We start from the raw sequence: 27,629 nt of genomic DNA, 5'->3' as shown, positions 1-27,629 counted from the left end.
AACAGGAGGAGGCCCATTCTGCCCCTCGAGCCTGTTACACAGGAACAGGAGGAGGCCCATTCAGTCTCTCGAGCCTGTTACACTGGAACAGGAGGAGGCCCATTCAGCCCCTCGAGCCTGTTACACAGGAACAGGAGGAGGCCCATTCAGTTGCTCGAGCCTGTTATGCAGGAACAGGAGGAGGCCCATTCAGTTGCTCGAGCCTGTTATACAGGAACAGGAGGAGGCCCATTCAGCCCTTGGAGCCTGTTACATAGGAGCAGAAGGAGGCCCATTCAGCCCCTCGAGCCTGTTACACAGGAACAGGAGGAGGACCATTCAGCTCCTCGAGCCTGTTACACAGGAACAGGAGGAGGACCATTCAGCCCCTTGAGCCTGTTACACAGGAACAGGAGGAGGTCAATTCAGCCCCTGACACAGGAACAGGAGGAGGCCCATTCAGCCCCTGACACAGGAACAGGAGGAGGCCCATTCTGCCCCTCGAGTCTGTTACACAGGAACAGGAGGAGGCCCATTCAGCCCCTCGAGTCTGTTACACAGGAACAGGAGGAGGCCCATTCAGTCACTCGAGCCTGTTACACTGGAACAGGAGGAGGCCCATTCAGTCTCTCGAGCCTGTTACACTGGAAAAGGAGGAGGCCCATTCAGCCCCTCGAGCCTGTTACACAGGAACAGGAGGAGGCCCATTCAGCCCCTCGAGCCTGTTACACAGGAACAGGAGGAGGCCCATTCAGTTGCTCGAGCCTGTTATACAGGAACAGGAGGAGGCCCATTCAGCCCTTGGAGCCTGTTACATAGGAGCAGAAGGAGGCCCATTCAGCCCCTCGAGCCTGTTACACAGGAACAGGAGGAGGCCCATTCAGCCCCTCGAGCCTGTTACACAGGAACAGGAGGAGGCCCATTCAGCTCCTCGAGCCTGTTGCACAGGAACAGGAGGAGGCCCATTCAGCTCCTCGAGCCTGTTGCACAGGAACAGGAGGAGGCCCATTCAGCACCTCGAGCCTGTTACACAGGAACAGGAGGAGGCCCATTCAGCCCCTCGAGCCTGTTACACAGGAACAGGAGGAGACCCATTCAGCCCCTTGAGCCTGTTACACAGGAACAGGAGGAGGCCCATTCAGCCCCTGACACAGGAACAGGAGGAGGCCCATTCAGCCCTTCGAGCCTGTTACAGAGGAACAGGAGGAGGCTCATTCAGCCCTCGAGCCTGTTACACAGGAACAGGAGGAGGCCCATTCAGCACCTCGAGCCTGTTACACAGGAACAGGAGGAGGCCCATTCAGCCCCTCGAGTCTGTTACACAGGAACAGGAGGTAGCCTATTCAGCCCCTCGAGTCTGTTACACAGGAACAGGAGGAGGCCCAGTCAGCCCTTCGAGCCTGTTACACAGGAACAGGAGGAGGCCCATTCAGCCCCTTGAGCCTGTTACACAGGAACAGGAGTAGGCCAATTCAGCACCTGACACAGGAACAGGAGGAGGCCCATTCAGCCCCTGACACAGGAACAGGAGGAGGGCCATTCTGCCCCTCGAGCCTGTTACACAGGAACAGGAGGAGGCCCATTCAGTCTCTCGAGCCTGTTACACTGGAACAGGAGGAGGCCCATTCAGTCTCTCGAGCCTGTTACACTGGAACAGGAGGAGGCCCATTCAGCCCCTCGTGCCTGTTACACAGGAACAGGAGGAGGCCCATTCAGCCCCTTGAGCCTGTTACACAGGAACAGGAAGAGGCCAATTCAGCCCCTGACACAGGAACAGGAGGAGGCCCATTCAATCCCTGACACAGGAACAGGAGGAGGCCCATTCTGCCCCTCGAGCCTGTTACACAGGAACAGGAGGAGGCCCATTCAGCCCCTCGAGCCTGTTACACAGGAACTGGAGGAGGCCCATTCAGCCCCTCGAGCCTGTTACACAGGAACAGGAGGAGACCCATTCAGCCCCTCGAGCCTGTTACACAGGAACAGGAGGAGGCCCATTCAGTTGCTCGAGCCTGTTATGCAGGATCAGGAGGAGGACCATTCAGCTCCTCGAGCCTGTTACACAGGAACAGGAGGAGGCCCATTCAGCCCCTTGAGCCTGTTACACAGGAACAGGAGGAGGCCAATTCAGCCCCTGACACAGGAACAGGAGGAGGCCCATTCAGCCCCTGACACAGGAACAGGAGGAGGCCCATTCTGCCCCTCGAGTCTGTTACACAGGAACAGGAGGAGGCCCATTCAGCCCCTCGAGTCTGTTACACAGGAACAGGAGGAGGCCCATTCAGTCACTCGAGCCTGTTACACTGGAACAGGAGGAGGCCCATTCAGTCTCTCGAGCCTGTTACACTGGAACAGGAGGAGGCCCATTCAGCCCCTCGAGCCTGTTACACAGGAACAGGAGGAGGCCCATTCAGCCCCTCGAGCCTGTTACACAGGAACAGGAGGAGGCCCATTCAGTTGCTCGAGCCTGTTATACAGGAACAGGAGGAGGCCCATTCAGCCCTTGGAGCCTGTTACATAGGAGCAGAAGGAGGCCCATTCAGCCCCTCGAGCCTGTTACACAGGAACAGGAGGAGGCCCATTCAGCCCCTCGAGCCTGTTACACAGGAACAGGAGGAGGCCCATTCAGCACCTCGAGCCTGTTGCACAGGAACAGGAGGAGGCCCATTCAGCTCCTCGAGCCTGTTGCACAGGAACAGGAGGAGGCCCATTCAGCACCTCGAGCCTGTTACACAGGAACAGGAGGAGGCCCATTCAGCCCCTCGAGCCTGTTACACAGGAACAGGAGGAGACCCATTCAGCCCCTTGAGCCTGTTACACAGGAACAGGAGGAGGCCCATTCAGCCCCTCAAGCCTGTTACACAGGAACAGGAGGAGGCCCATTCAGCCCCTGACACAGGAACAGGAGGAGGCCCATTCAGCCCTTCGAGCCTGTTACAGAGGAACAGGAGGAGGCTCATTCAGCCCCTCGAGCCTGTTACACAGGAACAGGAGGAGGCCCATTCAGCACCTCGAGCCTGTTACAGAGGAACAGGAGGAGGCCCATTCAGCCCCTCGAGCCTGTTACACAGGAACAGGAGGAGGCCCATTCAGCCCCTCGAGTCTGTTACACAGGAACAGGAGGTAGCCTATTCAGCCCCTCGAGTCTGTTACACAGGAACAGGAGGAGGCCCATTCAGCCCTTCGAGCCTGTTACACAGGAACAGGAGGAGGCCCATTCAGCCCCTTGAGCCTGTTACACAGGAACAGGAGTAGGCCAATTCAGCCCCTGACACAGGAACAGGAGGAGGCCCATTCAGCCCCTGACACAGGAACAGGAGGAGGGCCATTCTGCCCCTCGAGCCTGTTACACAGGAACAGGAGGAGGCCCATTCAGTCTCTCGAGCCTGTTACACTGGAACAGGAGGAGGCCCATTCAGTCTCTCGATCCTGTTACACTGGAACAGGAGGAGGCCCATTCAGCCCCTCGAGCCTGTTACACAGGAACAGGAGGAGGCCCATTCAGTTGCTCGAGCCTGTTATACAGGATCAGGAGGAGGCCCATTCAGCCCCTCGTGCCTGTTACACAGGAACAGGAGGAGGCCCATTCAGCCCCTTGAGCCTGTTACACAGGAACAGGAAGAGGCCAATTCAGCCCCTGACACAGGAACAGGAGGAGGCCCATTCAATCCCTGACACAGGAACAGGAGGAGGCCCATTCTGCCCCTCGAGCCTGTTACACAGGAACAGGAGGAGGCCCATTCAGCCCCTCGAGCCTGTTACACAGGAACTGGAGGAGGCCCATTCAGCCCCTCGAGCCTGTTACACAGGAACAGGAGGAGACCCATTCAGCCCCTTGAGCCTGTTACACAGGAACAGGAGGAGTCCCATTCAGCCCCTCAAGCTTGTTACACAGGAGCAGGAGGAGGCCCATTCAGCCCCTGACACAGGAACAGGAGGAGGCCCATTCTGCCCCTCGAGCCTGTTGCACAGGAACAGGAGGAGGCCCATTCAGTCTCTCGAGCCTGTGACACAGGAACAGGAGGAGGCCCATTCAGTCACTCGAGCCTGTTACACTGGAACAGGAGGAGGCCCATTCAGTCTCTCGAGCCTGTTACACTGGAACAGGAGGAGGCCCATTCAACCCCTCGAGCCTGTTACACAGGAACAGGAGGAGGCCCATTCAGCCCCTCGAGCCTGTTACACAGGAACAGGAGGAGGCCCATTCAGTTGCTCGAGCCTGTTATACAGGAACAGGAGGAGGCCCATTCAGCCCTTGGAGCCTGTTACATAGGAGCAGAAGGAGGCCCATTCAGCCCCTCGAGCCTGTTACACAGGAACAGGATGAGGCCCATTCAGCCCCTCGAGCCTGTTACACAGGAACAGGAGGAGGCCCATTCAGCTCCTCGAGCCTGTTGCACAGGAACAGGAGGAGGCCCATTCAGCTCCTCGAGCCTGTTGCACAGGAACAGGAGGAGGCCCATTCAGCACCTCGAGCCTGTTGCACAGGAACAGGAGGAGGCCCATTCAGCCCCTGACACAGGAACAGGAGGAGGCCCATTCAGCCCCTGACACAAGAACAGGAGGAGGCCCATTCTGGCCCTCGAGCCTGTTACACAGGAACAGGAGGAGGCCCATTCAGTCTCTCGGGCCTGTTACACTGGAACAGGAGGAGGCCCATTCAGCCCCTCGAGCCTGTTACACAGGAACAGGAGGAGGCCCATTCAGTTGCTCGAGCCTGTTATGCAGGATCAGGAGGAGGACCATTCAGCTCCTCGAGCCTGTTACACAGGAACAGGAGGAGGACCATTCAGCCCCTTGAGCCTGTTACACAGGAACAGGAGGAGGCCAATTCAGCCCCAGACACAGGAACAGGAGGAGGCCCATTCAGCCCCTGACACAGGAACAGGAGGAGGCCCATTCTGCCCCTCGAGTCTGTTACACAGGAACAGGAGGAGGCCCATTCAGCCCCTCGAGTCTGTTACACAGGAACAGGAGGAGGCACATTCAGTCACTCGAGCCTGTTACACTGGAACAGGAGGAGGCCCATTCAGTCTCTCGAGCCTGTTACACTGGAACAGGAGGAGGCCCATTCAGCCCCTCGAGCCTGTTACACAGGAACAGGAGGAGGCCCATTCAGCCCCTCGAGCCTGTTACACAGGAACAGGAGGAGGCCCATTCAGTTGCTCGAGCCTGTTATACAGGAACAGGAGGAGGCCCATTCAGCCCTTGGAGCCTGTTACATAGGAGCAGAAGGAGGCCCATTCAGCCCCTCGAGCCTGTTACACAGGAACAGGAGGAGGCCCATTCAGCCCCTCGAGCCTGTTACACAGGAACAGGAGGAGGCCCATTCAGCTCCTCGAGCCTGTTGCACAGGAACAGGAGGAGGCCCATTCAGCTCCTCGAGCCTGTTGCACAGGAACAGGAGGAGGCCCATTCAGCACCTCGAGCCTGTTACACAGGAACAGGAGGAGGCCCATTCAGCCCCTCGAGCCTGTTACACAGGAACAGGAGGAGACCCATTCAGCCCCTTGAGCCTGTTACACAGGAACAGGAGGAGGCCCATTCAGCCCCTCAAGCCTGTTACACAGGAACAGGAGGAGGCCCATTCAGCCCCTGACACAGGAACAGGAGGAGGCCCATTCAGCCCTTCGAGCCTGTTACAGAGGAACAGGAGGAGGCTCATTCAGCCCTCGAGCCTGTTACACAGGAACAGGAGGAGGCCCATTCAGCACCTCGAGCCTGTTACAGAGGAACAGGAGGAGGCCCATTCAGCCCCTCGAGCCTGTTACACAGGAACAGGAGGAGGCCCATTCAGCCCCTCGAGTCTGTTACACAGGAACAGGAGGTAGCCTATTCAGCCCCTCGAGTCTGTTACACAGGAACAGGAGGAGGCCCATTCAGCCCTTCGAGCCTGTTACACAGGAACAGGAGGAGGCCCATTCAGCCCCTTGAGCCTGTTACACAGGAACAGGAGTAGGCCAATTCAGCCCCTGACACAGGAACAGGAGGAGGCCCATTCAGCCCCTGACACAGGAACAGGAGGAGGGCCATTCTGCCCCTCGAGCCTGTTACACAGGAACAGGAGGAGGCCCATTCAGTCTCTCGAGCCTGTTACACTGGAACAGGAGGAGGCCCATTCAGTCTCTCGAGCCTGTTACACAGGAACAGGAGGAGGCCCATTCAGCCCCTCGAGCCTGTTACACAGGAACAGGAGGAGGCCCATTCAGTTGATCGAGCCTGTTATACAGGATCAGGAGGAGGCCCATTCAGCCCCTCGTGCCTGTTACACAGGAACAGGAGGAGGCCCATTCAGCCCCTTGAGCCTGTTACACAGGAACAGGAAGAGGCCAATTCAGCCCCTGACACAGGAACAGGAGGAGGCCCATTCAATCCCTGACACAGGAACAGGAGGAGGCCCATTCTGCCCCTCGAGCCTGTTACACAGGAACAGGAGGAGGCCCATTCAGCCCCTCGAGCCTGTTACACAGGAACTGGAGGAGGCCCATTCAGCCCCTCGAGCCTGTTACACAGGAACAGGAGGAGACCCATTCAGCCCCTCGAGCCTGTTACACAGGAACAGGAGGAGGCCCATTCAGTTGCTCGAGCCTGTTATGCAGGATCAGGAGGAGGACCATTCAGCTCCTCGAGCCTGTTACACAGGAACAGGAGGAGGACCATTCAGCCCCTTGAGCCTGTTACACAGGAACAGGAGGAGGCCAATTCAGCCCCTGACACAGGAACAGGAGGAGGCCCATTCAGCCCCTGACACAGGAACAAGAGGAGGCCCATTCTGCCCCTCGAGTCTGTTACACAGGAACAGGAGGAGGCCCATTCAGCCCCTCGAGTCTGTTACACAGGAACAGGAGGAGGCCCATTCAGTCACTCGAGCCTGTTACACTGGAACAGGAGGAGGCCCATTCAGTCTCTCGAGCCTGTTACACTGGAACAGGAGGAGGCCCATTCAGCCCCTCGAGCCTGTTACACAGGAACAGGAGGAGGCCCATTCAGCCCCTCGAGCCTGTTACACAGGAACAGGAGGAGGCCCATTCAGTTGCTCGAGCCTGTTATACAGGAACAGGAGGAGGCCCATTCAGCCCTTGGAGCCTGTTACATAGGAGCAGAAGGAGGCCCATTCAGCCCCTCGAGCCTGTTACACAGGAACAGGAGGAGGCCCATTCAGCCCCTCGAGCCTGTTACACAGGAACAGGAGGAGGCCCATTCAGCCCCTCGAGCCTGTTACACAGGAACAGGAGGAGGCCCATTCAGCTCCTCGAGCCTGTTGCACAGGAACAGGAGGAGGCCCATTCAGCACCTCGAGCCTGTTACACAGGAACAGGAGGAGGCCCATTCAGCCCCTCGAGCCTGTTACACAGGAACAGGAGGAGACCCATTCAGCCCCTTGAGCCTGTTACACAGGAACAGGAGGAGGCCCATTCAGCCCCTCAAGCCTGTTACACAGGAACAGGAGGAGGCCCATTCAGCCCCTGACACAGGAACAGGAGGAGGCCCATTCAGCCCTTCGAGCCTGTTACAGAGGAACAGGAGGAGGCTCATTCAGCCCCTCGAGCCTGTTACACAGGAACAGGAGGAGGCCCATTCAGCACCTCGAGCCTGTTACAGAGGAACAGGAGGAGGCCCATTCAGCCCCTCGAGCCTGTTACACAGGAACAGGAGGAGGCCCATTCAGCCCCTCGAGTCTGTTACACAGGAACAGGAGGTAGCCTATTCAGCCCCTCGAGTCTGTTACACAGGAACAGGAGGAGGCCCATTCAGCCCTTCGAGCCTGTTACACAGGAACAGGAGGAGGCCCATTCAGCCCCTTGAGCCTGTTACACAGGAACAGGAGTAGGCCAATTCAGCCCCTGACACAGGAACAGGAGGAGGCCCATTCAGCCCCTGACACAGGAACAGGAGGAGGCCCATTCTGCCCCTCGAGCCTGTTACACAGGAACAGGAGGAGGCCCATTCAGTCTCTCGAGCCTGTGACACAGGAACAGGAGGAGGCTCATTCAGCCCTTCGAGCCTGTTACACAGGAACAGGAGGAGGCCCATTCAGCCCCTCGAGTCTGTTACACAGGAACAGGAGGAGGCCCATTCAGCCCCTCGAGTCTGTTACACAGGAACAGGAGGAGGCCCATTCAGCCCTTCGAGCCTGTTACACAGGAACAGGAGGAGTCCCATTCAGCTCCTCGAGCCTGTTACACAGGAACAGGAGGAGGCCCATTCAGCCCCTTGAGCCTGTTACACAGGAACAGGAGTAGGCCAATTCAGCCCCTGACACAGGAACAGGACGAGGCCCATTCAGCCCCTGACACAGGAACAGGAGGAGGCCCATTCTGCCCCTCGAGCCTGTTACACAGGAACAGGAGGAGGCCCATTCAGTCTCTCGAGCCTGTTACACTGGAACAGGAGGAGGCCCATTCAGTCTCTCGAGCCTGTTACACTGGAACAGGAGGAGGCCCATTCAGCCCCTTGAGCCTGTTACACAGGAACAGGAGGAGTCCCATTCAGCCCCTCAAGCTTGTTACACAGGAGCAGGAGGAGGCCCATTCAGCCCCTGACACAGGAACAGGAGGAGGCCCATTCTGCTCCTCGAGCCTGTTACACAGGAACAGGAGGAGGCCCATTCAGTCTCTCGAGCCTGTGACACAGGAACAGGAGGAGGCCCATTCAGCCCTTCGAGCCTGTTACACAGGAACAGGAGGAGGCCCATTCAGCCCCTCGAGTCTGTTACACAGGAACAGGAGGAGGCCCATTCAGCCCCTCGAGTCTGTTACACAGGAACAGGAGGAGGCCCATTCAGCCCTTCGAGCCTGTTACACAGGAACAGGAGGAGGCCCATTCAGCTCCTCGAGCCTGTTACACAGGAACAGGAGGAGGCCCATTCAGCCCCTTGAGCCTGTTACACAGGAACAGGAGTAGGCCAATTCAGCCCCTGACACAGGAACAGGACGAGGCCCATTCAGCCCCTGACACAGGAACAGGAGGAGGCCCATTCTGCCCCTCGAGCCTGTTACACAGGAACAGGAGGAGGCCCATTCAGTCTCTCGAGCCTGTTACACAGGAACAGGAGGAGGCCCATTCAGCCCCTCGAGCCTGTTACACAGGAACAGGAGGAGACCCATTCAGCCCCTTGAGCCTGTTACACAGGAACAGGAGGAGTCCCATTCAGCCCCTCAAGCTTGTTACACTGGAGCAGGAGGAGGCCCATTCAGCCCCTGACACAGGAACAGGAGGAGGCCCATTCTGCCCCTCGAGCCTGTTACACAGGAACAGGAGGAGGCCCATTCAGCCCTTGGAGCCTGTTACATAGGAACAGAAGGAGGCCCATTAAGCCCCTCAAGCCTGTTACACAGGAACAGGAGGAGGCCCATTCAGCCCCTCGAGCCTGTTACACAGGAACAGGAGGAGGCCCATTCAGCCCCTCGAGCCTGTTACACAGGAACAGGAGGAGGCCCATTCAGCCCCTCGAGCCTGGCACACAGGAACAGGAGGAGGCCCATTCAGCCCCTCGAGCCTGTTACACAGGAACAGGAGGAGGCCCATTCAGCTCCTCGAGCCTATTCCACACAACAAAAATGTAGTGATCTCAGTTTTGAATGCTCCAATTGACCCACAATCTCAAGTGTGTTTTGGGGGAGAAAGTTCCAGATTCCCAGTAACCCTTTGTGTGAAGAAGTGCTTCCTGATATCACCCCTGTACGGCCTGGCCCTAACTTTAAGTTTACGCCCGCTCGTCCAAGGCTCCCTCCAACCAGAGGAAATTATTTCTCTTTATCTACCCTATCAGCCTTAAATCATCTTAAACACCTCGATAACATTACCCCTTAATCTTCTATACCTGAGGGAAGGCAAGCCCAATTTATTGACTCATCCCACACTGTCATCGCGACCTCTGTTGACCCCAAGCCTCACCCCTGACCCCGCCGCTCTCCACTGACCCCGCCCCTCTCCCCTGGCCCTGCCCTTCTCCACTGACCCCGCCCATCTACCCTGGCCCAGCCCCTCTACCCTGACCCCACCCCCTCCCCTGACCCCACCCCTCCACTGACCCCGCCCCTCTCCCCTGGCCCTGCCCCTCTCCACTGGCCCCGCCCCTCTCCACTGCTCCCCCCCCTCAGCCCTGATCCTGCCTCTCTCCCCTGACCCCGCCCCTCTCCGCTGACACTGCTGCTCTCCCCTGACCCCGCCCCTCTCCCCTGATCCCGCCCCTCTCCACTGCCCCGCCCCTCTCCCCTGACCCCACCTCTTCTCCCCTGACCCCGCCCCTCACCCCTGATCCTGCCCCTCTCCACTGACCCCGCATAGCTCCACTGGCCCCACCCTTCTCCCCTGACCCCGTCCCTTGTCCCTGATCCTGCCTCTCTCCACTGACCCCGCCCACCTCCACTGACCCCGCGCATCTCCACTGGCCCCCACCCTTCTCCCCTGACCCCACCTCCTCTCCCCTGACCCCGCCCATCTCCCCTGACCCCACCTCCTCTCCCCTGACCCCGTCCATCTCCACTGGCCCCCACCCTTCTCCCCTGACCCCGCCCATCTCCCCTGGCCCCACCCTTCTCCACTGACCTTGCTCCTCTCCCCGACCCCGCCCTCTCCCCCTTGACCCCGCCCCCTCTCTGCCGGCCTTGCCAAGTCAGTGCGCCCCAATCTCAGCACCGAGCCCTTGTGTGGAACGTACCTTTGACCCACTGCTTGTGGCTATCCAGGGCGGCGTGCTCGGAATCAAAATCGCGTGGAACTGCAACCTGGACCTGTCAGCGGATAAGTGCGTCCCGCGCTACACCTTCCAACGGATGGACCGCGTGTCGGAGAGAAACAATGTGTCGAAAGGCTATAACTTCAGGTACGGACGGGAACGGGCGAAGGGGCGACAATGGAACACATGAGAACTTAAGAAGTCGCTGCAAGTGTCGGCAATACGGCCCCTCGAGCCTGCTCCGCCATTCAATAAGATCATGGACTCAGCTCCACTTCCCCGCCCGCTTCCCATAACCCTTGACTCCCTTATCGCTCAAAAATCTGTCTATCTCCACCTTAAATATATTCAATGTCCCGGCCTCCACAGCTCTCTGGGGCAGCGAATTCCACAGATTTACAACCCTCTGAGAGAAGAAATTCCTCCTCATCTCAGTTTTAAATGGGCGGCCCCTTATTCTAAGACCATGCCCCCTAGTTCTAGTCTCCCCCATCAGTGGAAACATCCTCTCTGCATCCACCTTGAACTCATTGAACTGCAGCCATGAACTCATTGAATGGCGGTGCAGGCTCGAAGGGCCGAATGGCCTACTCCTGCACCTATTTTCTATGTTTCTATGTTTCTATGTTTGTCAAGCCCCCTCATAATCTTATACGTTTCGATAAGATCACCTCTCATTCTTCTGAACTCCAATGAGCAGAGGCCCAACCTCCTCAACCTCTCCTCATAAGTCAACCCCCTCATCTCCGGAATCAACCGAGCGAACCTCCTCTGAACTGCCTCCAAAGCAAGTATATCCTTTTGTAAATATGGAAACCAAAACTGCACGCAGTACTCCAGGTGTGGCCTCACCAATACCCTGTAAAACTGCAGCAAGACTTCCCTGCTTTTATACTCCATCCCCCTTTGCAATAAAGGCCAAGATTCCATTGGCCTTCCTGATCACTTGCTGTACCTGCATACTATCCTTTTGTGTTTCAGGCACAAGTAACCCCCAGGTCCCGCTGTACTTTGTCAGTTTTTCTCCATTTAAATTATAATTGGCTATTCTATTTTTTTCTGCCAAAGTGGATAACCTCACATTTTCCCACATTATGCTCCATCTGCCAAATGTTTGCCCATTCACTTCGCCTGTCTATATCCCTTTACAGATTCTTTTTGGTGTCCTCCTCACAGTTTACTTGTGAGGAGACCAAAACGGTACACACAGGAGCAGTATTCTCCCAATGTCAACCTCAAATGCTTTCTGCCTTTGATCCAAGGTCACACAGGGTCATCATCCTAGGCGGTTCCTCGTAGCTTTGGAGGGGGGTACAGAGACGATTCACTCGGCTGATTCCGGAGATGAGGGGGTTACCTTATGATGATAGATTGAGTAGACTGGGTCTTTACTCGTTGGGAGTTCAGAAGGATGAGGGGTGATCTTATAGAAACATTTAAAATAATGAAAGGGATAGACAAGATAGAGGCGGAGAGGTTGTTTCCACTGGTCGGGGAGACTAGAACTCGGGGGCACAGCCTCAAAATACGGGGGGAGCCAATTTAAAACCCAGTTGAGAAGGAATTTCTTCTCCCAGAGGGTTGTGAATCTGTGGAATTCTCTGCCCAAGGAAGCAGTTGAGGCTAGCTCATTGAATGTATTCAAGTCACAGATAGATAGATTTTTAACCAATAAGGGAATTAAGGGTTACGGGGAGCGGGCGGGTAAGTGGAGCTGAGTCCACGGCCAGATCAGCCATGATCTTGTTGAATGGCGGAGCAGGCTCGAGGGGCTAGATGGCCTACTCCTGTTCCTAATTCTTATGTTCTTATGTACAAGGATGACCTGCTTCCACACCAAAAAAAGGACGAGTTCACAGGTGTTTTAAAAGAAGGACCCGAACTAGATCCTGAACTAGATCCTGAAGGGTGGAAGATGCATGTGGGTGGATTTGTTTAACGTGGGCCGTTGCACACCAGCCACCACACGGGCTTGGCACAGCGAGGTCTTGGTCCAGTGGCAAGGGTTAACCAGGACGACCGGAGACCAGCTCTGCTGCACGAACCCAGTGCACACACATATCGCACAGTGTGGGCTGGGCCCATGCTGCCCCTGGGCCCCAATCACATAAGAACATAAGAAATAGGAGCAGGAGTGGGCCATACGGCCCCTCGAGCCTGCTCCGCCATTTAATACGATCATGGCTGATCCGATCATGGACTCAGCTCCACTTCCCCGCCCGCTCCCCTTATCCCCTTATCGATTAAGAAACCGTCTATTTCTGTCGTAAATTTATTCAATGTCCCGGCTTCCACAGCTCTCTGAGGCAGCGAATTCCACAGATTTACAACCCTCTGAGAGAAGAAATTTCTCCTCATCTCAGTGTTAAATGGGTGGCCCCTTATTCTGAGACCATGCCCCCTAGTTCTAGTCTCCCCCATCAGTGGAAACATCCTCTCTGCATCCACCTTGTCAAGCCCCCTCATAATCTTATACGTTTCGATAAGATCGCCTCTCATTCTTCTGAATTCCAATGAGTAGAGGCCCAACCTCCTCAACCTTTCCTCATAAGTCAACCCCCTCATCCCCGGAATCAACCGAGTGAACCTTCTCCGAACTGCCTCCAAAGCGAGTGTATCCTTTCGTAGACACGGAAACCAAAACTGCACGCAGTACTCCAGGTGTGGCCTCACGTCCCTCCACAATCTCTCGCCGCTCCTTCGCTGTACCTGCCCACGCTCCAATCAGCGACCTGGACCTTGATGATGTCACCCTTCGCTGCCGTCGCCCATCCTGAACCAGCTCGCGCTGAACCTTGCCGTGATACGCCGCTACACTGCCCCCCTCCCGGGGCCACTCACCTCCCCGCCTTTTCTGGCCCTGACAGAGGGTGAAAGGTCAGTGTTGGTACCTTCCGCTGCCGCCCACCCCCCCCCCTCCCCCCGCCACCCCCATGTCAGACAGTGACAGGAGCCGTTTATCCAGACCTGTGCAGTGCAGATAGACATCTGGCTGGAGATCAGACCCTGCTAACCTCGCGCCTGTTTTATTTTCTCAGACACGCCAGATTCTACCGACACAGCAACGGGACAGAGTACCGCACCTTACTGAAAGCGTACGGGATTCGCATTGACATCATGGTCTCTGGAAAGGTACTGCCTCAATTTGTCCCCGCCCAAGCCCATCCCTCCAGTCCCCCAACTCTCCCATCGAAGCCCATCCCTCCCGTCCCCTAACTCTCCCATCGAAGCCCATCCCTCCCGTCCCCTAACTCTCCCATCGAAGCCCATCCCTCCAGTCCCCTAACTCTCCCATCGAAGCCCATCACTCCAGTCCCCTAACTCTCCCATCGAAGACCATCCCTCCAGTCCCCTAACTCTCCCATCGAAGCCCATCCCTCCAGTCCCCTAACTCTCCCATCGAAGACCATCCCTCCCGTCCCCTAACTCTCCCATCGAAGCCCCTCCCTCCCATCCCCCAACTCTCCCATCGAAACCCATCCCTCCAGTCCCCTAACTCTCCCATCGAAGCCCCTCCCTCCCGTCCCCTAACTCTCCCATCGAAGACCATCCCTCCCGTCCCCTAACTCTCCCATCGAAGCCCCTCGCTCCCGTCCCCTAACTCTCCCATCGAAGCCCATCCCTCCAGTCCCCTAACTCGAAGCCCATCCCTCCAGTCCCCCAACTCTCCCATCGAAGCCCATCCCTCCAGTCCCCTAACCCTCCCATCGAAGCCCATCCCTCTAGTCCCCTAACTCTCCCATCGAAGCCCATCCCTCCAGTCCCCTAACTTTCCCATCGAAGCCCATCCCTTTAGTCCCCTAACCCTTCCATCAAAGCCCACCCCTCTAGACCTCTAACTCTCCCCTCAAACCCTGTCTCTCTAGACCCCTAATGCTCCCATCAGATCCCATCACTCTCATCCCCGAACTTTCCCATTGAAGCCCATAATTCTCGTCCCCTAACTTAGCAGCATAGGAATATAGGATGAGGAGGAGGCCATTGAACCCCACGAGCCTGTTTTGCCATTCAAAGAGAGTGTTCTGTCTGTAATGCACTTATGAATGACTGCATGAGGGAATGTGTTGTACTCAAACTGTAGTGACCTTTATTCGTAACTCCAGAGTGAGGACCAAGCACGGTGGGCACCCTTTTATGCTGGGCCCTTGCACACCTGTACAGGTGACCCTCAGGTCTCCCACCGCAGTGCCCTCTGGTGGACAGCCTCTGCTACAGGGGCAGGAAACCCCGGTCTTCACCAGTTGCACCCTCTAGTGGTGCCAGCATAGTATATACACAGTGTAAACCTTATTGACAGTACATCAGGTAACAAGTCTCCATCTTATGCAACTATACATTGACCACACAGAGAGTATGTTCTATAGTCTGCATATATAACAGAGATCATGGCTGATCTGCGATCGAACTGAATCTACTCACCTTTGCCCATATCCCTGAACACTTTGACCCCCAGTGTCAATTGCCGTTTGCGGAAGAGAGTTCCAAACATCTACTGCCTTTGTGTGTAGAAGTGTTTCCGAAAATCACTCCTGAAAGGTCTGGCTCTAACTTTTAGGCTTTGGCCCCCCCCCAAAGAAATGGAATTCAATCTGGAGAAGTGTGAGGTCATGCATTTGGGGAGGGCTAACAAGGCAAGGGAATACACATTAAATGATCGGACACTGAGAAGTGTAGAGGAACAGAGGGACCTTGGAGTGCAGGTCCACAGATCCCTGAAGGTAGCAGGCCAGGGGGATAAGGTGGTTAAGATGGCATACGGAATGCTTGCCTTTATTAGCCGAGGCATGGAATACAAGAGCAGGGAGGGTTATGCTTGAACTGTTAGGCCACAGCTGGAGTACTGCGTGCAGTTCTGGTCACCACATTACAGGAAGGATGTGATTGCACTGGAGGGGGTGCAGAGGAGATTTACCAGGATGTTGCCAGGATTGGAAAACTTTAGCTATGAGGAAAGATTGGATAGGCTGGGTCTGTTTTCTTTGGAACAGAGAAGACTAAGGGGGGAGACCTTATTGAGGTGTATAAAATGATGAGGGGCCTGGATAGAGTGGATAGGACGGACCCTGTTTCCCTTGGCAGAGGGGTCAACAACCAGGGGGCATAGATTGAAAGGAATTGGGGGGAGGTTTAGAGGGGATTTGAGGGGAGATTTCTTCACCAAGAAGAGGTCTGGAACTCACAGCCTGAAAGGGTGGTAGAGGCAGAAACCCTCACCACATTTAAAAAGTACTTGGATGTGCACTTGAAGTGCCGTAACCTGCAGGGCTACGGACCGAGAGCTGGAAAGTGGGATTAGGCTGGGTAGCTCTTGGTCGGCCGGCGCGGACACGATGGGCCGAAATGGCCTCCTCACGCGCTGTAAATCTTTATGATTCGATGAGACACGGACTGTGGGCATCGCCCGCAAGGTTGTGCATTTATTGCCCATCCCGATTTGTCCTCGAGAAGGTGGTGGTGAACCGCCATTTAAGGAGGGCGATTAAGAGTCAAGCGCGTTGTTGTGGGTCTGGAGTCACAAATAGGCCAGACCCGGGTCTGGACGACAGATTTCCTTCCGTGCAGCCGCGTCCTTGAAATACTTTCTGTAGGGCTCCAGTGGCAAGCATTAACCAGGACGACTGGAGACCAGCTCTGCTGCACGGACCTAGTGCGCGCAGTGTGGGCTGGGCCCGTGCTGCCCCTGGGGCCCTCGCCTCTTCTGGGCCCCGAACTCTCGCCTCTCCCAGGCCCCGATCACGTCCCTCTACAATCTCTCGCAGCTCCTTCGCCCCCGAACTCGCTCCTTCAGAAGAACATAAGAAATAGGAGCAGGAGTAGGCCAATACGGCCCCTCGAGCCTGCTCCGCCATTTAATGTTTACCCAAAGAGGCTGCAAAAGGACATAGATAGGCTAAGTGAGTGGGCAAGAATTTGTCAGATGGAACAATAATGTTGGAAAGTGTGAGGTCATGCACTTTGGCAGAAACTATCAAAGAGCAAGTTACTATTTAAATGGAGAAAGATTGCAAAGTGCCGCAGTACAGCGGGACCTGGGGGTTACTTGTGCATGAAACACAAAAGGTTAGTATGCAGGTACAGCAAGTGATCAGGAAGGCCAATGGTATCTTGGCCTTTATTGCAAAGGGGATGGAGTATAAAAGCAGGGAAGTCTTGCTCCAGTTATATAGGGTATTGGTGAGGCCACACCTGGAGTACTGCGTGCAGTTTTGGTCTCCATATTTACGAAAGGATATACTTGCTTTGGAGGCAGTTCAGAGAAGGTTCACTCGGTTGATTCCGGGGATGAGGGGGGTTGACTTATGAGGAAAGGTTGAGGAGGTTGGGCCTCTACTCATTGGAATTCAGAGAAATGAGAGGTGATCTTATCGAAACGTATAAAATAATGAAGGGGCTCGACAAGGTGGATGCAGAGAGGATGTTTCCACTGATGGGGGAGACTAGAACTAGGGGGCATGGTCTTAGAATAAGGGGCCGCCCATTTAAAACTGAGATGAGGAGGAATTTCTTCCACATAAGAACATAAGAAATAGGAACAGGAGTAGGCCATTCGGCCCCTCGAGCCTGCTCCGCCATTTAATACGATCATGGCTGATCCGATCATGGACTCAGCTCCACTTCCCCGCCCACTCCCCATAACTCTTTATTCCCTTATCGGGTAAGAAACTGTCTATTTCTGTCTTAAATTTATTCAATGTTCCAGCTTCCACAGCTCTCTGAGGCAGCGAATTCCACAGATTTACAACCCTCTGAGAGAAGAAATTTCTCCTCATCTCAGTTTTAAATGGGCGGCCCCTTATTCTAAGACCATGCCCCCTAGTTCTAGTCTCCCCCATCAGTGGAAACATCCTCTCTGCATCCACCTTGTCAAGCCCCCTCATAATCTTATACGTTTCCATAAGATCACCTCTCATTCTTCTGAATTCCAATGAGTAGAGGCCCAACCTACTCAACCTTTCCTCATAAGTCAACCCCCTCATCCCCGGAATCAACCGAGTGAACCTTCTCTGAACTGTCTCCAAAGCATGAGACTCCCAAAGCAAGCACCCTACTCGGAACTACAAAAACGTAAACGAGCCAAAGGTGGGCAGAGGAAACGTTACAAGGGACCACCCTCAAAGCCTCCCCGATAAAGTGTAACGTCTCCACCGACACCTGGGAGTCCCTGGCCAAAGACCAGTCCACCCGGAGTGGAGGAAGTGCATCCGGGAGGGCGCTGAGCACCTCGAGTCTCGTCGTCGAGAGCGTGCAGAAACCAAGCGCAGGCAGCGGAAGGAGCGTGCAGCAAACCAGTCCCACCCACCCTTACCCTAAGGTCATGCACTTTGGCAGAAAAATTTAAAGAGCAAATTATTATTTAAATGGAGAAAGATTGGAAAGTGCCGCAGTACAGCGGGACCTGGGGGTTACTTGTGCATGAAACACAAAAGGTTAGTGTGCAGGTACAGCAAGTGATCAGGAAGGCCAATGGAATCTTGGCCTTTATTGCAAAGGGGATGGAGTATAAAAGCAGGGAAGTCTTGCTACAGTTATACAGGGTATTGGTGAGGCCACACCTGGAGTACTGCGTGCAGTTTTGGTTTCCATATTTACGAAAGGACATACTTGCTTTGGAGACAGTCCAGAGAAGGTTCACTCGGTTGATTCCAGAGATGAGGGGGTTGACTTATGAGGAAAGGTTGAGGAGGTTGGGCCTCTACTCATTGGAGTTCAGAAGAATGAGAGGTGATCTTATCGAAACGTCTAAGATAATGAGGGGGCTCGACAAGGTGGATGCAGAGAGGATGTTTCCACTGATGGGGGAGACTAGAACTAGGGGGCATGGTCTTTGAATAAGGGGCCGCCCATTTAAAACTGAGATGAGGAGGAATTTCTTCTCTCAGAGGGTTGTAAATCTGTGGAATTCGCTGCCTCAGAGAACTGTGGAAGCTGGAACATTGAATAAATTTAAGACAGAAATAAACAGTTTCTTAACCGATAAGGGGATAAGGGGGCGGGCAGGGAAGTGGAGCTGAGTCCATGATCGGATCAGCCATGATCGTATTAAATGGCGGAGCAGGCTCGAGGGGCCGTATGGCCCACTCCTGCTCCTATTTCTTATGTTCTTATGTTCTCTGAACTGCCTCCAAAGCAAGTATATCCTTTCGTAAATATGGAGACCAAAACTGCACGCAGTACTCCAGGTGTGGCCTCACCAATACCCTGTATGGCTGCAGCAAGACTTCTCTGCCTTTATACTCCATCCCCTTTGCAGTAAAGGCCACGATTCATGTTGGCGGTTTTCCGTATGAGATCATGGAGGAAACACTCATGGAGAAAGCACTAAGAACCCACAAACGGAATTGGGAGAGGGGTGGGCCCAGATACCACAGAGTGCACAGTCTTCGAGACACCCATTACATTATTATTCCACGGGATGTGGCATCGCTGGCAAGACGGCATTTATTTCTCATCTCCTAATTGCCCCTTGAGAAGATAGTGGCGGCAACTGAGTGCCCCATTTCAGAGGGGCATCAACATAGGCAGTCCCTCGGAATCGAGGAAGACTTGCCTCCACTCTAAAAGTGAGTCCTGAGGTGACTGAACAGTCCAATACAGGAACCACAGTCCCTGTCACAGGTGGGACAGACAGACGTTGAGGGAAGGGGAGGGTGGGACTGGTTTGCCGCACGCTCCTTCCGCTGCCTGCACTTGGTTTCTGCACGCTCTCGGCGACGAGACTCGAGGTGCTCAGCGCCCTCCCGGATGCACTTCCTCCACTCCGGGCGGGACTGGTCTTTGGGCCCAGGGACTCCCAGGTGTCGGTGGGGATGTTGCACTTTATCAGGGAGGCTTTGAAGGTGTGTCCCTTGTAACGTTTCCTCTGCCCACCTTTGGCTCGTTTGCCCGTGAAGGAGTTCCGAGTAGAGCGCTTGCTTTGGGGAGTCTCGTGTCTGGGGCCATGCGGACAATGCGGCCCTGCCCAGCGGAGCTGGTCGAGTGTGGTCAGTGCTGCACTGGTGTGGTTGGTGTGGGTCTGGAGTCACATATAGGCCCAGACCGGGTAAGGACGGCAGATTTCCTTCCCTAAAGGAGATTGGTACAACTTATATTTATACAGGTTGAGCGGCCCGGCTCCGGCAATCTCGGGACCGAGGCCGAGCCGGATTTCATGCTAAGGAGGCTGTTGGGCGGGGCCCAGCGAAGCAGGCTGTTGAGCGGGGCCCAGCTAAGGAGGCTGTTGAGCGGGGCCCAGCTAAGGAGGCTGTCGAGCGGGGCCCAGCTAAGCAGGCTGTCGGGGCAGGGCCCAGCTGAGGAGGCTGTTGAGCGGGGCCCAGCTAAGGAGGCTGTTGAGCGGGGCCCAGCTAAGCAGGCTGTCGAGCGGGGCCCAGCTAAGGAGGCTGTCGGGGCAGGGCCCAGCTAAGGAGGCTGTCGGGGCAGGGCCCAGCTAAGGAGGCTGTTGGGGCAGGGCCCAGCTAAGCAGGCTGTCGGGGCGGGGCCCAGCTAAGGAGGCTGTCGGGGCGGGGCCCAGCTAAGGAGGCTGTCGGGGCGGGGCCCAGCTAAGGAGGCTGTCGGGGCAGGGCCCAGCTAAGGAGGCTGTCGGGGCAGGGCCCAGCTAAGCAGGCTGTCAAGCAGGGCCCAGCTAAGGAGGCTGTCGGGGCGGGGCCCAGCTAAGCAGGCTGTCGGGGCAGGGCCCAGCTAAGGAGGCTGTCGGGCAGGGCCCAGCTAAGCAGGCTGTCGGGGCAGGGCCCAGCTAAGCAGGCTGTCGGGGCAGGGCCCAGCTAAGGAGGCTGTCGGGGCAGGGCCCAGCTAAGCAGGCTGTCGGGGCAGGGCCCAACTAAGCAGGCTGTCGGGGCAGGGCCCAGCTAAGGAGGCTGTCGAGCAGGGCCCAGCTAAGGAGGCTGTCGAGCAGGGCCCAGCTAAGGAGGCTGTCGAGCGGGGCCCAGCTAAGGAGGCTGTCAGGCGGGCTGGCCCCGCCAAGGAGGTGTTCGCGTGGGACGGCGAGGCAAGGGCCCCGAGGTCGGGCAGGGTCGCCCGGTCCGGATTCCGGCACATTTTACGGATTCCGGACGACCCTGCCACGAATCGTCCCGGAGCCCAGATTCCGGAACATTCCGAATTCCGGAACTCCGGATTTTGGACGCTGCAACCGTATAGCGCATTTAACGCAGTGCAACATTCCAAGGCACTTCTCGGGAGTGTTCGGAGATTAAAAAATTTGACACTGAGCCGCAGAAGGAGAAATTAGCACGGGTGACCAAAAGCTGACTATGCTCGCGGGTTTACACATAAGAACATCTTAACTGATACGGGAATAAGGGGTTATGGGGAGCGGGCAGGAAGTGGACCTGAGTCTACGCTAAGAGGCTGCAGGGTGACTTGGACAGGTTAGGTGAGTGGGCAAATACATGGCAGATGCAGTATAATGTGGATAAATGTGAGGTTATCCACTTTGGGGGCAAAAACACGAAGGCAGAATATTATCTGAATGGTGGCAGATTAGGAAAAGGGGAGGTGCAACGAGACCTGGGTGTCATGGTTCATCAGTCATTGAAAGTTGGCATGCAGGTACAACAGGTGGTGAAGAAGGCAAATGGCATGTTGGCCTTCATAGCGAGAGGATTTGAGTATAGGAGCAGGGAGGTCTTACTGCAGTTGTACAGGGCCTTGGTGAGGCCTCACCTGGAATATTGTGTTTATTCTTCTAAATTCCAGTGAATATAAGCCCAGTCGATCCAGTCTTTCTTCATATGTCAGTCCTGCCATCCCGGGAATCAGTCTGGTGAACCTTCGCTGCACTCCCGCAATAGCAAGAATGTCCTTCCTCAGATTAGGAGACCAAAACTGCACTCAATATTCTGAGGAAGGACGTTCTGGCTGTTGATGTTGGGGAAGCCCAGGACCAGGGGTCACAGTCATAGGATAAGGGGTAGGCCATTTACGACTGAGATGAGGAGAAACTTCTTCACTCAGAGAGCTGTTAACCTGTGGAATTCCCTGCCGCAGAGAGTTGTTGAAGCCAGTTTTTTGGATATATTCAAGAGGGAGTTAGATATGGCCCTTATGGCTAAGGGGATCAAGGGGTATGGAGAGAAAGCAGGAAAGGGGTACTGAGGTGAATGATCAGCCATGATCTTATTGAATGGTGGTGCAGGCTCGAAGGGCCGAATGGCCTACTCCTGCACCTATTTCCTATGTTTCTATGTTTCCATGATCGGATCAGCCCTGATCGTATTAAATGGCGGAGCAGACTCGAGGGGCCGTATGGCCTACTCCTGCTCCTATTTCTTATGTTCTTATGTAACTTTAGAAATAGTAGGCCATTTGGCCCCTTGAGCCTGCTCCACAATTCAATAAGATCATGGCTGAATATTGTGTGCAGTTTTGGTCTCCTAATCTGAGGAAGGACATTCTTGTTATTGAGGGAGTGCAGCGAAGGTTCACCAGACTGATTCCCGGGATGGCAGGACTGACATATGAAGAAAGACTGGATCGACTAGGCTTATATTCACTGGAATTTAGAAGAATGAGAGGGGATCTCATAGAAACATATAAAATTTTGACAGACGGGACAGGTTAGATGCAGGAAGAATGTCCCTGATGTTGGGGAAGTCCAGAACCAGGGGTCACAGTCTCAGGATAAGGGGTAAGCCATTTAGGACCAAGATGAGGAGAAACTTCTTCACTCAGAGAATTGTGAACCTGTGGAATTCTCTACCACAGAAAGTTGTTGAGGCCAGTTCATTGGATATATTCAAAAGGGAGTTAGATGTGGCCCTTATGGCTAAAAGGATCAAGGGGTGTGGAGAGAAAGCAGGAATGGAGTACTGAAGTTGCATGATCAGCCATGATCATATTGAATGGTGGTGCAGGCTAGAAGGGCCGAATGGCCTACTCCTGCACCTATTTTCTATGTTTCTATGATCTGATCATGGACTCAGCTCCACTTCGCTGCCCACTCCCCATAACCCTTTACTCCCTTCTTGCTCAAAAATCTGTCTATCTCCACCTTAAATATATTCAATGACCCAGCCTCCACAGCTCTCTAGGGCAGGGAATTCCACAGATTTACAACCCTCTGAGAGAAGAAATTCTTCCTCATCTCGGTTTTAAATGTTTGCAGAGCTGTTGATGCAAGCCCTCTTCCAATATTTGCAGGGGCTGCTCCTGAAATTCTGGCTGCACTTCAGTCCCACACTCCTGATCTTTGGGCACCCTGTGCAGAGGGGAACGGGCAGGTCGGAGGGCCTCCTGGTAGGACCGCTCCTGGGCCTGGCCGAGGGGGCCATCAGCCGGTTCCAGGCAGCGGGCGGTCGAGGGGGTCGTTCAGCCCGACTGCCTGCCTCTCTTCCGCGGTTACTTCCGAGCCAGGGTGTTCCCCGGGAGATGGAGCACGCGGTGTCCACCGGTACACGCGCGGCCTTCCGCGAGAGGTGGGCACCGGAGGGACTGGAGTGCATCATCACCCACGGCAACCAAACTTTAATTTGATTTGTTTAATGGTCCAAAGTTTAATTGTTAAGTTGTTGGTTCTACTGCCCCTTTAATCAGCAGGGGTAGGCCTTTCGGCCCTTCGAGCCTGCACCACCATTCAATATGATCATGGCTGACCCTCTATCTCAAACACCATATTCCCGCTTTCTCCCGATACCCTTGATGCCTTTTGTGTCTAGAAATCTATCTGTCTCCCTCTTAAATATATTCAGTGACTTGGCCTCCACAGCCTCCTGTGGTAGAGAATTCCACAGGTTCACCACCCTCTGAGTGAAAACATTTCTGCTCATCTCGCTCCTAAATTTCCTACCCCGTATCCTGAGACTGTGTGATCCCTTGTTCTAGACTTCCCAGCCCCGGGGAAACATCCTCCCCACATCCAATCTGTCCAACCCCGTCAGAATTTTATACCTTTCAGTGAGATCCCCTCTCATTCTTAGGAATAAACAGGTTCTTTTCAGAATGGGAGGCAGTGACTAGTGGGGTACCGCAGGGCTCAGTGCTGGGACCCCAGCTATTTACAATATATATTAATGATTTAGACGAAGGAATTGTGTGTAATATCTCCAAGTTTGCAGATGACAGTAAGCTGGGTGGCAGTGTGAGCTGTGAGGAGGACGCTAAGAGGCTGCAGGTTGACTTGGATAGGTTAGGGGAGTGGGCAAATGCATGGCAGATGCAGTATAATGTGGATAAATGTGAGATTATCCACTTTGGTGGCAAAAACAGGAAGGCAGAATATTATCTGAATGGTGACAGATTAGGAAAAGGGGAGATGCAACGAGACCTGGTTGTCATGGCACATCAGTCATTGAAAGTTGGCATGCAGGTACAGCAGGCGGTGAAGAAGGCAAATGGTATGTTGGCCTTCATAGCGAGAGGATTTGAGTATAGGAGCAGGGAGGTCTTACTGCAGTTGTACAGGGTCTTGGTGAGGCCTCACCTGGAATATTGTGTTCAATTTTGGTCTCCTAATCTGAGGAAGGACATTCTTGCTATTAAGGGAGTGCAGCGAAGGTTCACCAGACTGATTCCCGGGATGGCAGGACTGACATATGAAGAAAGACTGGATTGACTGGGCTTATATTCACTGGAAGTTAGAAGAATGAGAGGGGATCTCATAGAAACATATAAAATTCTGACGGGATTGGACAGGTTAGATGCAGGAAGAATGTTCCCGATGTTGGGGAAGTCCAGAACCAGGGGACATAGTCTAAGGATAAGGGGTAAGCCATTTAGGACCGAGATGAGGAGAAATTTCTTCACTCAGAGAATTGTGAACCTGTGGAATTCTCTACTTCAGAAAGTTGTTGAGGCCAGTTCGTTAGATATATTCAAAAGGGAGTTAGATGTGGCCCTTACGGCTAAAGGGATCAAGGGGTATGGAGAGAAAGCAGGAATGGGGTACTGAAGTTGCATGATCAGCCATGAACATATTGAATGGCGGTGCAGGCTCTCTGCTTCCTGTCTGCCAACCAGTTCTCTATCCACGTCAATACATTACCCCCAATACCATGTGCTTTAATTTTGCACATTAATCTCTGTGTGGGATTTTGTCAGAAGCCTTTTGAAAGTCCAAATGAACCACATCCACTGGTTGTCCCTTGTCCACTCTGTTAGTTACATCCTCAAAAAATTCCAGAAGATTTGTCGAGCATGATTTCCTTTTCATAAATCCATGCTGACTTGGACCGATCCTGTCACTGCTTTCCAAATGCGCTGCTATTTCATCTTTAATAATTGATTCCAACATTTTCCCCACTGCCGATGTCAGGCTAACCAGTCTATAATTCCCTGTTTTCTCTCTCCCTCCTTTTTTAAAACGTTGGGTTACATTTGCTACCCTCCAGTCCATAGGAACTGATCCAGAGTCGATAGACTGTTGGAAAATGACCACCAATGCATCCACTATTTCTCGGGCCACTTCGTTAAGTACTCTGGGATGCAGACTATCAGGCCCCAGGGATTTATCGGCCTTCAATCCCATCAATTTCCCTCGCACCATTTCGTGACTAATAAGGATTTCCCTCAGTTCCTCCTTCTCGCTAGACCCTCGGTCCTCGAGTATTTTCAGGAGGTTATTCTCCATGGAGCAAAGAACGTTGAGGGGGAGCTTGACCGGAATGGTACCCAGGGATAATTAAGGGGTGACCTGAGCGAGGTTTTTAAGATGATCAAAGGAATTGAAAGGGGAGAGAGAAACAAGGGGGGGAACCTTAAAATTAGGGCCAGGCCGTTCAGGGGTGATGTCAGGAAGCATTTCTTCACACAAAGGGGCAGTGGGAGTCTGGAACTCTCTCCCCCAAAAAGCTTCTGAGGCCGGGGTACAATTGGAGCTTTCAAAACTGAGATCGGCAGATTGTTGCTGGGTAAGGGCATAAAGGGTTAAAGGAACCAGCAATAAATTGCATTTATTATAGCACCATTAAAAAAGTCCCACGGTGCTTCACAAAAGCATAATTCAATCCAAATTTGACACTGAGACACATCAGGAGATAATAGAACAGGTGACCAAAAGCTGGATCAAAGATGTCGGTTTTAAGGAGCGTCTTAAAGTAGGAGAGAGAGAGGAGGAGAGGTTTAGGGAGGTAGTTCCAGAGCTTGGGGCCCAGGTAGCAGAAGGCACGGCCACCGATGGTTGAGCGATGGAAATTGGGGGATGCTCAAGAGTGCAGAATTAGAGGAGTGCAGACATCTAGGGGGGGGGCGGGGGGGGGGTTGTGGGGCTGGAGGAGGTTACAGAGATCGGGAGGGGTGTAGGGGCTGGAGGAGGTTACAGAGATAGGGAGGGGTGTAGGGGCTGGAGGTGTTTACAGAGATAGGGAGGGGTGTAGAGGCTGGAGGAGGTTACAGAGATAGGGAGAGGTGTAGAGGCTGGAGGAGGTTACAGAGATAGGGTGGGGTGTAGGGGCTGGAGGGGGTTACAGAGATAGGGAGGGGTGTAGAGGCTGGAGGAGGTTACAGAGATAGGGAGAGGTGTAGGGGCTGGAGTGGGTTACAGAGATAGGGAGGGGTGTAGGGGCTGGAGGGGGTTACAGAGATAGGGAGGGGTGTAGAGGCTGGAGGAGGTTACAGAGATAGGGAGGGGTGTAGGGGCTGGAGGGGGTTACAGAGATAGGGAGGGGTGAGGGGCTGGAGGAGGTTACAGAGATAGGGAGGGGTGAGGGGCTGGAGGAGGTTACAGAGATAGGGAGGGTATCAGACCATGAGGGATTTGAATTCAAGGATCAGAATTTTATAGATGGAGTTAAGATACAGATCATCAGCGATCTAATGCAATGACGGGACAGGCTGGAGGGGCTGAATGGGCCTCCGCCTGTTCCTGTGTAACAGGCTCGAGGGGCTGAATGGGCCTCCTCCTGTTCCTGTGTCACAGGCTCGAGGGGTTGAATGGGCCTTCTCCTGCTCCTGTGTAACAGGCTCGAGGGGCTGAATGGGCCTCCTCCTGTTCCTGTGTAACAGGCTCGAGGGGCTGAATGGGCCTCCTCCTGTTCCTGTGGAACAGGCTCGAGGGGCTGAATGGGCCTCCTCCTGTTCCTGTGTAACAGGCTCGAGGGGCTGAATGGGCCTCCTCCTGTTCCTGTGTAACAGGCTCGAGGGGCAGAATGGGCCTCCTCCTGTTCCTGTGTAACAAGCTCGAAGGGCTGAATGGGCCTCCTCCTGTTCCTAAGTAACAGGCTCGAGCGGCTGAATGGGCCTCCTCCTGTTCCTGTGTAACAGGCTCGAGGGGCTGAATGGGCCTCCTCCTGTTCCTATGTAACAGGCTCGAGGGGCTGAATGGTCCTCCTGTTCCTGTGTAACAGGCTCGAAGGGCTGAATGGGCCTCCTCCTGTTCCTATGTAACAGGCTCGAGGGGCTGAATGGGCCTTCTCCTGTTCCTGTGTAACAGGCTCGAGGGGCTGAATGGGCCTCCTCCTGTTCCTATGTAACAGGCTCGAGGGGCTGAATGGGCCTCCTCCTGTTCCTGTGTAACAGGCTCGAGGGGCTGAATGGGCCTCCTCCTGTTCCTGTGTAACAGGCTCGACGGGCTGAATGGGCCTCCTCCTGTTCCTGTGTAACAGGCTCGAGGGGCTGAATGGGCCTCCTCCTGTTCCTGTGTAACAGGCTCGAGAGGCTCAATGGGCCTCCTCCTGTTACTGTGGAACAGGCTCGAGGGGCTGAATGGGCCTCCTCCTGTTCCTGTGTAACAGGCTCGAAGGGCTGAATGGGCCTCCTCCTGTTCCTATGTAACAGGCTCGAGGGGCTGAATGGGCCTCCTCCTGTTCCTGAGTAACAGGCTCGAGGGGCTGAATGGGCCTCCTCCTGTTCCTGTGTAACAGGCTCGAGGGGCTGAATGGGCCTCCTCCTGTTCCTGTGTAACAGGCTCGAGGGGCTGAATGGGCCTCCTCCTGTTCCTGTGTAACAGGCTCGAGAGGCTGAATGGGCCTCCTCCTGTTCCTGTGTAACAGGCTCGAGGGGTTGAATGGGCCTCCTCCTGTTCCTGTGTAACACGCTCGAGGGG

General features: G+C 54.6%; 1 protein-coding gene across 1 annotated transcript in view; it reads left to right on the top strand.

Moving 5' to 3' along the window:
• Positions 1-27,629, top strand: part of p2rx3b (purinergic receptor P2X, ligand-gated ion channel, 3b) — a 161,668-nt gene that overhangs the window by 115,849 nt on the left and 18,190 nt on the right. The window contains exons 8-9 of the mRNA XM_070871190.1: positions 10,668-10,804; positions 13,696-13,789. Coding sequence (XP_070727291.1) covers positions 10,668-10,804; positions 13,696-13,789 — 231 coding nt within the window. The remainder of the gene's footprint in view (positions 1-10,667; positions 10,805-13,695; positions 13,790-27,629) is intronic.

This window comes from Pristiophorus japonicus, unplaced genomic scaffold (genome assembly GCF_044704955.1).
Source record: "Pristiophorus japonicus isolate sPriJap1 unplaced genomic scaffold, sPriJap1.hap1 HAP1_SCAFFOLD_223, whole genome shotgun sequence".
Classification (NCBI taxonomy): Eukaryota; Metazoa; Chordata; class Chondrichthyes; family Pristiophoridae; genus Pristiophorus; species Pristiophorus japonicus.
Note: the sequence above shows the minus strand (reverse complement) of the source record. Positions and strands in the feature narration are given on the sequence as shown.